Genomic DNA, 12,508 nt, shown 5'->3' on the forward strand with positions numbered 1-12,508 from the left:
CTTTTAAGTTGACTGTCTTAATAACCTCACACCGTGTTGTTCCATTTTATGATTTTCTGCGCTGCAGTAAATAACAGGTCAGCTCTGTTAAATTTTGTGTTAAGACAGGTAATTAAATTGACTAAAAGTTAATTGCAAAGACTTTTACTGAATGATAGGAAACTACAAATGCTGTCAAACTGTCCACTTAATTTCAGGACAATATAAATTGCATAAAGGCCAGAACAAGAAAAATAACAGCAAAATCAGAATTGTATTTCTGCTCCAATACAGATATATATGCTTTCCGATATCAGCTATGCTATGGAAAAAAGGGATTGCTCTCAAAGTTAAAGCTAGAGTTGCAATACACATTTTTAAGTTACAACAGCTTATGGTTGAAGGTTTATAAAGAACTTAAAGATTAAAAGCAGCAGATGAAAGTATGGCCTTTTATTAACACAAAAAAATCACACAAATCACAGAGTGTTAAGGGTTGGAAAGGACCTCACAGGACCACTTAGTGTAGGTCACACAGAAACTTGTCCAGGTGGGTTTTGAATGTCCCCAGAGAAGGAAACTCCACAACTGGGCAGCCTGTTCCGGTGCTCTGTCACCCTCTGAAAAAGCTTTTTCTTATGTTTACACGAACCTCCTGTGCTTCAACTTGCATCCATTTACCCCTTGTCCTACCATTGGTCATCACTGAGAAGGCCCTGGCTCCATCCTCCTGACCCTCACCCTTTCCATATTTGTAAACATTAATGAGGTCACCCCTCAGTCTCCTCCAAGCTAGAGGACCACCTCCCTCAGCCTTCCCTCATAAGGGAGATGTTCCGCTCCCTTAATCATCTTTGTGGCTCTGCACTGGACTCTTTCAAGCAGCTCCCTGTCCCTCTTGAACTGAGGGGCTGAGAACTGGACACAATGTTCCAGATGTGGCCTCACCAGGGCAGAGTAGAGGGACAGGAGAACCTCTCTTGACCTACGAACCACACCCCTTCTAATGCACCCCAGGATGCCTCTGGCCTTCTTGGCCACAAACCAAACTCTCCGTACATATTTAATTGTGTGTTTTCTTTTTAACTGTGAAATTAAGTTTAATTAATTTTAAAAAGATTAAAAAATCTTTTGTAATAACAAATACATTAGGGTATCTCTGTGTTGTAAGAACTCGAAGATACAAACCATGCTAATAATGTTATAAAGAAGAGTATGGGTAAAAGATGTATTTTGGAAAGACAAATTCATTGCCTGGTTTAATAGTTGTAAGCCCAGTTTTTCAATAAGCTTTGTTTTAGAAAAAAAAGTGCATATTCTGCAAATAGATTGCACAGAACTGCAGAAATAAATGTTAATGTAAATTAGACTAGTGAGTGCAACTTTGTTTATAATTCAAGATTTTGTAATTTGTCTTCTTGCCTCACTATTTTTTTCTTTTATAATGACAGGCTGATTTTGTGAAAATTGCCCATCCTGACTATGCTTTCAGAGAGGCTGCTGAAGAAGCTTGCAGGAACATTGGTACTATGGTAGAGAAGTATGTTTTTGTCTTCTTTTTGTGTTTGTTTTTCATTGCTGTTTTTTTCTTTGTTTGTTTGTTTTAAATAGCTATTTCCATGTGCATTTTTAAAAGTTACTTTATGAACATCTATGAAAATAGTGATCAAAAATACATGTGGGAAGGATTTGCATGAGGTAACAAAGTGTCAGTCTTGCTGTTGCAGATATTTAAGTATTGAGCTTCATTATAGTATCTCGTAAAGAGATATGATCTTTAATGTCCAAATACAGTGTCCTTTCAGTATCTTACTATGGCATTCAGGAACAGCCTTCAGAAGTGATAGCTTTCCCAAGCAGTGCTGTGAAAGTGACCCAGAGTTTGCTGCTTCCCTCAAGATTCCTAATAAGAGTGGAGGCAATGACTTGTTGACCTGTTATCCCACAGTAAGTTGCAGCAGCAGTGAAGCTTTTGTACTCTGAGGAGGATAGCAGTGTGTCAGTTTGTTCAGTAAATCTTGTGACATGGCTGACTAAAAAGAGAATTCTAAGATGAAATTCAGCAGAAAGTGTTGCTTTGGTCTTGCCAGCGTGTTTGGGAAAACTTTTAAGTTGCAGCTGTTTTTTTCAAGACTTGGAAAATGTGTAGAAAGAAGAAGGTATTCACAAATTAACATGGGATGTGCATAAACCATTGCAAATACTCCAAAACTTTTTGACAGAGTGCTGTGCTTCTTATTCAGTGTCTTCTGTACAGTCTTTTCTGAACTACAGTGATGGTGCAATGTCTTTTTCTGTCTCTGAATTGGGTATTGGTAGTTATTAACTTAATTTTACAAATGGCACTGCCATTTCCTGCACCTCAGCTTATTTAAGGACTTGGTACTCAAGACTTCCAGTACTCAAGACTAGGGGCTGCCCCTGTGATTATCTTTGTGCATAAAAAATAAACTCTCAGTCTTAGGCTTGCTTGTATCTGCCACAAAATGCCATCCAAAAGTATTTTGCTATTGGAAACATAAGACCTGTGTTCCTTATGGGGAAAGATAGCAGACAAGAAGCATATGTACAAATAGAGTTTATTGTAAATAACAAAGGAGCTTAAAAATTAGACTGAAAAAGTGAAAATTGGATTATATGAATGTTAAGATACTAGGATAGCAAAACAAGGTGTCAGGATAACAAACAAGAAGATATCTTAATAAAATATGCAGATAACAAAATAATCAGAGTAACTGTTACACAGGACTAGTTGTTGGAGTGCTTGCAAATTACTTATCAGTAGTCATATACTAGTTCTAGAACAATTATTAAAACAATACCTACAGGCAGTACGATAAGACAATGATTGCAGTTTTTTAAAGTATCCTAAAGTCTTAAAGTTAAGAATTCATATATAGGGATTTGATACTTCTTACTCTTTTATGGCTATGACCGAGTGTCCCTTTGCTTGCTCTCAGCATCTTGAGGAGGCGTCCCCACTGGAGGGAGAAGGTCTAGCACACCTGCTAGGGAAAGTGTACAGGAGTCTCTCTGGTCAGGAGATGGGACTAGACTTCTTTAGAATAAAGTGATTGGCTGCTATCATTTGACTACTTAGCCTTACCTCCAAAATCCTCTATTGGAGAACAAAAGGAAAATGAAGGAAGAGTGAAGAAACAAAGTTCCTTCATTACACAAACTCCTAAGTCCATTCATGTTTGGTCTTTGGCCTAGATGGACCCAAACTGGGCTATGAGTTTTTCAACACAGTAGAGCAGCTGGAGCCACAGATACCATCTTGGCCTTCTGTTGGTACTTCCAAGGTTTTTACCAGTTCAGACTCTGCCATGCCCTTTGCTTTTCATGGAAACTCTCCAACTCCCAGCTAAGGGCAGTGACAGCTGAGACAAAAGAATGTAAATCTGAGACACAAAGAGCAATTGAATTGTAAGATGGAAAATGAGGTAGGCCCACTGAGGCAGAGTGGACTGCTACAACCTGTTTCCATGCCAGCTTGTCATCACCTTTGTGTAGTTATTAAGTGTGATGGTAAACTGGAAAGCATTTTGAAAAACACAGTCCTTGGTTTATAATGGTGTTTCTGTTAATATTAAGCTCTGCCTTTTAATAATATTGAGAGACTGAAATACTGTTGTTTTTTGCTAATCTGTGATTCTCTTACTCTGTATCTTTCCAGATTAAATACAGATGTTGAACTGTGTCAGAGCTTGAGACGTCTGCTAGCTGATGAAGTTGTTATGAGTTCACTAGATCCAGAAACCAGGTACTTATATGCTTATAGACTAAGATTTTTAGATTGTATATATAATTCTTCATTTTGCTTATATTTTTTTTATTATATTAAATGAAAGATTTACTAAATGCAACAGGAAAACATACTACATGGCTGTCTTTAATTTATTAGTCACTACTAAATTATATGCACAGGAGTTAGGAAGTTTGTAGTTGTGTAGGATGTCTCTGTGACTGTAGAGAGCAAGATATACCTGAGCTGAATAACACATCAGTAAAAAAAAACAAACAAAAAAACGAACTGAAGATTTTCTTAATTTACACCATTTTGATTAAAATGAGGTGCTGTACTGTGAGCTGTATGGTCAGCATTTTTACCACTAAAAGTAGGGAACAGACTATATAACTTGATTTGTGTTATGTTTATAACTATATAACTTGATTTGTGTTTATAGAAACTTTTATCTTTGAAAATCATATGAGTATGTTTATTTTGTTTGCTGTAAAATCTTTTTATTAGCTGCTTATTCGGTTATAGTTCTGAATTATTTCTTTGCTGACATGGTTAGACAAACTTAATGTTTGGCTAAGTTACTTCCTTCTTCCTTGTTTCCTCACGATCAAAGATGTTAGATTTGAAGGAGTCTTTTTCTGGTCTGTTAGAATAAAATGTGTCAAATTAAAATGGTAATTTTTAAAAACATCTAGATAAATATAGTGAAATTATCACGAAGGATTAAATACAGGTGACTAAAATAACTAGAAAGGAAAAATTCTGTTTCACTAAGTAAACTGTTAAGGACCTAAAACATAGGAAGTCTGTGTGCATAGTGACAATGCTCATGTAACTGTATTGTTATTCTCTGTGAAAGACAGAAAACCTAAATAACTACTAAGGGCAAAATCTGTTAAGAAATCATGCATACTATCAAATGAGGCTGTTTTAACGGGGATTTACTGTATTTTTAGGCGAGTGGCAGAACTTTTTATGTTTGATTTTGAGATCAGTGGCATACATTTGGATGAAGAAAAGGTAATTTTTGGCTAAAAAATGTAAACAGAAATTTGTCTGACTTTCAAAGACCAAAGAATGAAATATGTGGGACTTGAATAATACGATTCTGGGCCAGTTCTCCAAGATCCCCGTTGTCCTCTGTGGAATTTTTGTCTTCTCAGAAGTGATTAACTTTGTGTATTTTAAGTCACTTCTGAAGTATATTTTTAATGTTGTTTTTGATGTTATTTGGCTGTTCTTACAAGTTGGCTTTCATAATGCCTTTGTCTGTTCTGAAGAGTTAAAAGCAAGATCTGGGGTCCTGCTTTCTTTGACTGGTGTCTGCATCAGATACTTAAAATAGCTGCTTGGCTGTCTGAGCAGCCTATTTACAGAGAGGGAAAAGCAGCACTCTGGACACTGTAATGACAGGTTAATCAAGCAGAGTGTTTTAGAGGGGATGTGTCCAGGCTCTCCTTTGGTGCTTGCATAACCAGAAGTTGTAAATCTTTTTCAAAATTGAATGTCCTGGCCTGGTCTAATTATCTCTTGAAATTTTTGTAGTTTTTGCAGTAGTTAGTGATTGTCTTGCCAAAATCCACCAGCTTTCACCATACTTTGTTGGTATACATACTCTCTTGGCTGTCTGTTCATAGCTCGTGTCCCTGCATGAAGTTAATACCTAGACTGCTTGCCCCTTATTTTTGCACGTTTTCCTCTCCCTCTTTGCCTTTTCCACTTTTCTTTTACTGCTTGCTGCTCAGTATTACTTTTCAGGTCTCATTTCAGACTTTAGAAATCCTTCACTTCCATAAGTGCTACAAAGAATTTCTGCCTTTTATGATAAAACTCAAAAGATGTGTTTTAAAGATTAGGGGTGGAATGGGGCAACAGAGATAGAGATCTGCAGGTTTTATCATTCTTTGGACTTTATTAGTATGTTGTATTTGTACTCTCAGCCTTTTCTTTTCAGCTATGTACCCACAGGTAATAGGGAGCATGCTCTACAAACATGAACAAGCTTGCTAAAGCAAATCTTACAGTAAGGTTAAATGTGTGAAGTATTGTAATGATGGTGATAAAACCCTAAATCAAAAGCTTCTCAGGGAAAGGCTGAAATACCACAAACAGTTTACAATCTCCATAAAATAATGTGATACAAAGAGTAACAACTGTAATTCTCTATTTGAGGATGCTAGTAGGATTTATCCATCTCAATGGTGTTTCTCCTTTGTGTTACAATGCAATCATATTAGGCATAGTTTTATAAATGCTTCCCAAAGACCTAGCAAAGCTAATGTAAATTTTACTTAAACTCCACTTACTAGGCATTTTATTTCAAATTTAAGTCCTATATGAAATTATAGATCTGTGTGAGCATCTGATCTTGTTGACTTCAGCATTGCATTGTAATTTCGTTGATGCTGTAGGTCTGATCTTAAATGTTGTGTTTTCTGCTTAATTTCTGGAAGAGTCCTGTAAAGTTTTATAAACTTTTAAGTACTGTTTGTACTATGCCTGGGGATGTTATATATTTTGTATTTTATTTTTCTTACAGCGTAAGAAGGCAGTGAACCTCAATGTGAGAATATTGGATTTATGTAACGAATTTCTGACAGGAACTCACCTTCCCAACAAGATTGACAAACATGTTTTGCCAGAGCATATTCGGTATAATTTTACAGCTGAAGGCAATTACCTACAAGTTGCTGGTCTGCATGCTGATTGTCCTGATGATCTGGTGTGTATTCCCTGTGTATGCTTTGGCATACTTTATAACAAAGTGCATGCCAGTTATTTTGCTTATTATTGAAGCAAATGCATATGGTTTATGATGATGGTGTTATGACTAACAAGGAAGAACTGTTTTAGAACATAGTGATCAATGGCAGCCTTGACTGTAGCAGCTATGAAACAATGGAGATAAACCTGATGGATTGAAGGAGATGAGGGGCAGAATATAGACCTTCAGTTTCAGGGTAGCAGACTTCAGCTCATTCAATAAACTGGAAGGTGGAATCCTGTGGGGTGCAGCTCTGAAGGACTAAGGAGCTCAAGAAAGCTGGCAGTTGTTTACATCCTGCAAGTACACAGGGATACTGAGATACTTGGTATCAGTGCACCATCATCTTTAGGAATCTGTGCATGCCTGTACATGTAGGGGTGATGTCAGGTCAAGTCTCAGCTGCAGTTGCCACTTGGAAGGGATAGCAAAGGCAATAAGAAGAGCAGCTCCTGCTTCATTAGTACTGAAAGACTGGACAATGAAAAAGTGGACTCAGTGCCAAGTGGCAGCAGGCCCAGATAAGGCTGAGATGCTGATTGCTTTCTTTGCCTCAGTGTTCACCAGTGAGTTCTCCAAGCCCACTGTGATGAGTGAACAGGTTGAAAAAAGGTCAGTTGTAGGTTTGTATCCAGTCTGGGATTCCTTGAGGGAATCAACCTATACAAGTTCTCGGGGCCTGACAGACTGCATCCAAGGGTCCAGAAAGAACTGGTTATTGTTGAAAGCCTTACTGTGAAGGTAGGCTGTGAAAACCAGGAAAGAATACTAATGACTGGGAAATAATGTGTTCCACTCAGCTTCAGAAAGGCCAAAAAACCTCAAATTAAGGAGCTACATTCAATTTAGCTTCAGCTCGCTAGGAAAGTTAGGGAGCAATCCAAGTTAGGAGATCACAGTCTGGATTGGTGGACAGCCAGGTTGGTAAAAAAACCTTATTTATTACCAGATTTAGAGAAGAGTTGTTCAAGTATTATACTGTGATGGAAGGCTTGTAATGAAAGAAGTGTTTGCAAGGATCTGTCTTGAGACCTCTTAAATTTAACACACCTTCATCAATGACCTAGAAAAAGTGACAGGGTGCTTGCCTACTGTATTTGCAGGTGATAGGAAACTGGGAGGAGTAATCCATACACTGAAGGGCAGGGCTGACATTCAGAGTGGCCTGAGGAACCTTCTAGAGGGACAGATGCAAAGTCCTGCAGCTGGAAAGGAAGAGTTTGTGGCAATATACAGGCTGGGACTGTCTGGATGAGTCTGATGTGTGGAAAAGGCCCAGAAGGTTGGTGAGCAACAAGCTGAGCATGACCATCTGGCAGCAAAGGCAGCCAGCAGCATCCTGAGCTGCATGAAAGGGGCAGAGCCAGAGGCTGAGGGAAGGGATTATAGCTCATTGCCCATCATGCTTTAGGAGTGACTTCAACAGAGGCCACTAAGATGACCAGAAACTTGGTGCTTGCACTGTGAGGAGAGGCTGAGGATCTGGAGTTGTTCACCCTGTGGCAGAGGTGGCTTTGGGACAAACCTGACAGCAGCCTGCCAGTACCTACCTATCATGAAGAAGAGAGAGCCAGACTCTTCAGAGTGGTGCATAAGAGGAGGACAAATAGCAACAGGCACAAGTTGAAGTGAGAAGTGCCAGTTAGAGAAGTTTTTTTGATGACCATGCCCAAGCAGTGAAATGTGTTACCCATCTGAGCAGGGTTTCAGGACCTGACTGGAAAAAACTTCGTGCAACTTGGTCTTGCCTCATAGCTGACCCTCTGACCCTGCTTAGTGCAGTATTAGAAACCAGCCTGAGTTATTCTGACTAATCTTATTTACATTTTAATGATGCTTTTCTAAAAATAACTAATTTAAAATTTGTTTATAAATGGAAAATTAATTTAGACTCTTCCAAATATGACAGTGGTTCCTTAGTCCTTTAGATATGGCTCTAGGTTCATAAGTGTATTGCAAGAAGTTTTCTGTTTTCACATAGCATATACTTAAATAATCAAGATGACTTTGAAGTCTTGTTTGTCATGAAAAAGAGAAAAGCTTACTGTGCTAGAACCCAAGCTGTAATGTTTATTTTCTGTAAGAAATAAAACATTAGTTAAATTAGGCACTGATAGGATGTAAATAAAGCAATAATACTTACTGTATGATATATATAAAGTCGTGTCCTGAAAATTGTGTGGTCTGTAGAATTGCTACTGAAGGTATGAGTAATGTATCAGTTAAAGAAGGCAATTCTCTGAGTCAGATCTTTGAAGAGGCTCTCTAGAAATCATATCATTTAGGTTGGAAGGGATCACTTGAACTTGTCACTTTGAGTCTGATTCTGTTCAGAGCATGACCAAGTTTCTCAGTGATGTCCAGTTGAGTTTTTGAGCACTTTCCAAGGATGGGGATTCCATTACTTTCCAGTGCTACCTGTTAGACCATGTTCAGTTTCGTTTTTTTGTCTTCTGGTACCAAGTTGGAATTTTTCATCTTCCAGCTTGTGTCCACTACATCACCTTCTCTTCCTCTGCACCTCCAAGAACAGTTGTGCTGCATGTTCTCTATTCCTGACAGCAGTAGTTAAGTAGATAAAGACTGAGATCTCCTCTGAGCATTTTCTTCTTTAGCCTGTACAAACCCAGCTCTTTCAGCCCCTCTCTGTGTGTTCTCCATACCCGAAACATCTTGGCCCTATGCTGGACCTATTTCAGAATGTCAGTGTCTTTCTTGTCCTGTGGAACCCAAATCAGGACATAGTACTTCAAATGTTATCTGGATGGTACTAAGTAGAAGGAAACAACTGCATCCATGGACCAGATAGCCATGCTCTTTCTAATAGACCTCAGTATGCTATTGGCCTTGGCTGCAAGGACACACTGCTGAACTATGTTCAAGGAAAGGGAATCATCTCTCTTACTTTATTTGCTTTTTTAAAAATGAAAGCCTGGGGAAACATAACAGGTGCAAAATTATTTGTGTATTATTCTAGTCATATTTTGAAGAGAAGCTTGTTTCAAGTGAGGGCAAATATAAGTTATTGCTGGGTTTATCAAGCCTATTCTGTGTACACAAAGTAAAGATTATATTCAATTGGTTTGTGAAACACAAAAAGCATTTTACCAAATTTTTTGAGGCTTGAGGTGAATTTTTTTTTTTTTTTTTTTGAGTCTTACGGAAAAAATAAAACTAACCAGAGAGAGGAGAAAGACTCATTGTCTGTGTGCAGATGTCCAGAGTAATAGCTTGCAACTTCAAAAGAAATAAGGCTTTTCACTTTCTCTCCTTCCCCCCCAACCTTGTCTCTGGTTTTTATCAGATCCTTCTATACACCATCTTAGCTGATGTAGAGAGAACAATTTAGCTTTCTTTTGCATTTGTTTTCAGGGGTTTTAGTGAGTTAATACAGCCCACAGAATTATCTGAGAAGCACAGATGTTGGCAGAAGGAGGGAGGCAATGAACAGAGAGGGGACTGTTGACAGGAGCAGTGAACAGGACCCTTTTTAGTAGTGTTTATCTGTCAGGTTGTCTCATTACATTTCCTCATTCCATCTTTAATGCTGTAATTTTCAGGCAGTCATAATTATTATGTTAAATATTTTTGAAAGGATTTAGGCCTTTTCCCAACAATATCTATGAAATACAGTTGTAATGCTAGATCTGCAGTTGCATCACTTGTTTTCCCTTAAAAACTGCACTGTAGTAATCTGTAGTGATGTGATTTTTTTTTTTCCCCCCCTATTAGGTGCGAGAAGCTGCTTACAAGATTTTTCTTTACCCAAATGCTGAGCAGTTGGGTCGTTTGGAAGAACTGCTTGCTAGCCGAAACAGTCTGGCACAGTTGGTTGGGTACAACACCTTTGCCCACAGAGCTCTTCAGGGAACAATGGCCAAAGATCCAGGTAGAAGGCATGTGTGGAAGGACATTCTGAGAAATCAAAGGCACTGTTTTAGATATGAGGTCAAAAGTTGTTAGTTTCTTTTGCTAGGTTTACACATTCTTCTTCAAGTATTTTATTGCAGTTGAATTTTGCTGTATGCAATACTTGTGCTTTCTGTAAATGGCAAGACTGTGAGCAGGAACCAGTGCTTTTGTACAGAGTCACTACTCTTTAGATTATGAAATTGCCATAATCCCGGCATGTAGCAAAGTAAATAGGGTACTACATTCTCTTGAAATGATGGCATAGTGGTCATCATGTTTTGGTGTGACCTTTACATCTTTTAAGGGAAGAAATTACCTTTTTTTTTTTTTTTTTTTTTTTTTCCTGATTTACATTTAGAGACAGTAAGACAATTTCTGGAGAAGCTTTCTGACCAGTTGTCCAAAAGGTATGTCTTCTTTACTAATTTACTTTCCTAATCATGTTCTATTTCAAGAGTACAAGGTCTTGTGCACTATGTCAGTTACTTCTGCTTATTATGTGTTCTGATGAAACAAAAAGTAAAACTTTCTGAGTTTTGAGGGGAGCTGTCACCTTAGAATAAATTCAGTGTCTGTCATCAGAGAGCACCCTGAATGCAGCAAGTGGTGTGCCAACAGCAAACAGGAAGACCAAATTTAAATGTGGAGCACCTCTCTTGGTCTTCTCCCCATATGCACAATTCTGTGTCTTTTATGTCCACTAGCAAATTTCTTTGTTTGTCCTTCTCACCTCCCTTAGTTCCACACAGCACAAACCAGCTTCATCACTCTGTATAAATGGGTTGTGTTGTAAGAAAGAAAATGCTTTGGACCTGTACACTCAGAGTAAAAGGGACTTGATTTGAAGGTACCTTAATCACAGAAGCAGAAGGGAAAATTCTATTGCAGCATATGGGCCTGCTATTTTGTAGAGTACTTTTAGTTTCTGATGGTGGATATTGTTTTAGGATGGGCATTATTGTGTATTGTATTACAGTGCTCAGAAATCTTTCACTAAAACTTTCATGATAAAAATATTTTTTAGGACTCAAAAAGATTTTGAAATGATGACAAAAATGAAAATGAAACTCAACCCCCAGAATTCAGTAAGTTAAATTTTCATGTATGGTTTTCTTTTTTGTTTCTTCTAAAAATATAGCATAAGCTTACCTTGTTCTACAAGAAAAAATAACTGAATTTTGATGCACAACATGTGAAATAATTAGGAAAAGAAACAGTCTTCTGCCTTTGAGTGCTTTTTGACTGCTTAACTTCTGCTTGCATTAAAACCAAGCATTGAGTGCAAGATAGCTCTTGGTTTGTACAAAGTGATACTGAGGTAACCAATACATAAAGTTGTGAAAGTGAATATTACTTTGTTTTGAATTCATTGACTCATTTGAAAAATAAATGCTGTATTTTAGGTTAGATGCATGTCTAGTTTGTATACTGTATTGTATGTATTCTAATTCTGTACATAATTAAGTTTAAAATTTTATTTTAATTGAGTGTATTTCTTGAAACCTGGTATTAAGTCCCATTATATATTAGAATAAGAAGTACCATCTTCAAGCATATGTTAAGAAAAGGTTTCAAGTTATATGTGTGCTATTTCTTATTATGTTTTTAGTACTAAATGTTTGCCATTGAGTTTTAAAGTTGTGACTTGTTGAAACTGCAAAAATACTTAAAAGGAAACAAACCTTTTAGTTTGCGTTCACTTGTCCATTATTGTAATTATAAGCTGGAATTCCCTTTCAGAAGCTGATGCCATGGGATCACCCTTACTATAGTGGTGCCCTTCGTGCTGAGAGGTAAGCTCCTTATGTTCATGATTGTAATGTAAATGAGTGTCTTTATTTTATTCCTTGCAATAAGGATAAAGAAAGTCCTCAGTGTAAATACGATTTCCTTCTTTGAAGATGTACTTCAATATGAAAAAATAAAGAGTATCTGGTGGGGCAGTTGTTTGTAACATTTCTTAGCTGGAATGCCTCTAGAATTTTTTTGTTCCTCTCTTGTTTTACAGAGAAGTATTGGCACTTTTTGAAGATATAAAAAGATGAAACAGTTTCAAAACAGCTAGGGAATGCTTGTTCTTGTTTTGATTTTTAGCTCTTAGCTGA

At 37.5% G+C, this 12,508-nt stretch overlaps 1 protein-coding gene across 2 annotated transcripts in view; it reads left to right on the top strand.

Annotated features, from left to right (window-relative positions):
* The window catches only part of MIPEP (mitochondrial intermediate peptidase), a 71,516-nt gene that overhangs the window by 1,189 nt on the left and 57,819 nt on the right, over nt 1-12,508 (top strand). For both annotated transcript variants that reach the window (XR_003988656.1, XM_030466834.1), the window contains exons 3-10: nt 1,431-1,519; nt 3,659-3,745; nt 4,684-4,747; nt 6,267-6,449; nt 10,224-10,380; nt 10,762-10,810; nt 11,428-11,488; nt 12,144-12,196. Coding sequence is in view for 1 of the 2 variants with exons in the window: in XM_030466834.1 (XP_030322694.1) it covers nt 1,431-1,519; nt 3,659-3,745; nt 4,684-4,747; nt 6,267-6,449; nt 10,224-10,380; nt 10,762-10,810; nt 11,428-11,488; nt 12,144-12,196 (743 nt within the window). In the remaining variant the exon portion in view is untranslated. The remainder of the gene's footprint in view (nt 1-1,430; nt 1,520-3,658; nt 3,746-4,683; nt 4,748-6,266; nt 6,450-10,223; nt 10,381-10,761; nt 10,811-11,427; nt 11,489-12,143; nt 12,197-12,508) is intronic.

The sequence above is a fragment of the Calypte anna genome, chromosome 1 (assembly GCF_003957555.1).
Source record: "Calypte anna isolate BGI_N300 chromosome 1, bCalAnn1_v1.p, whole genome shotgun sequence".
Taxonomy (NCBI): Eukaryota; Metazoa; Chordata; class Aves; order Apodiformes; family Trochilidae; genus Calypte; species Calypte anna.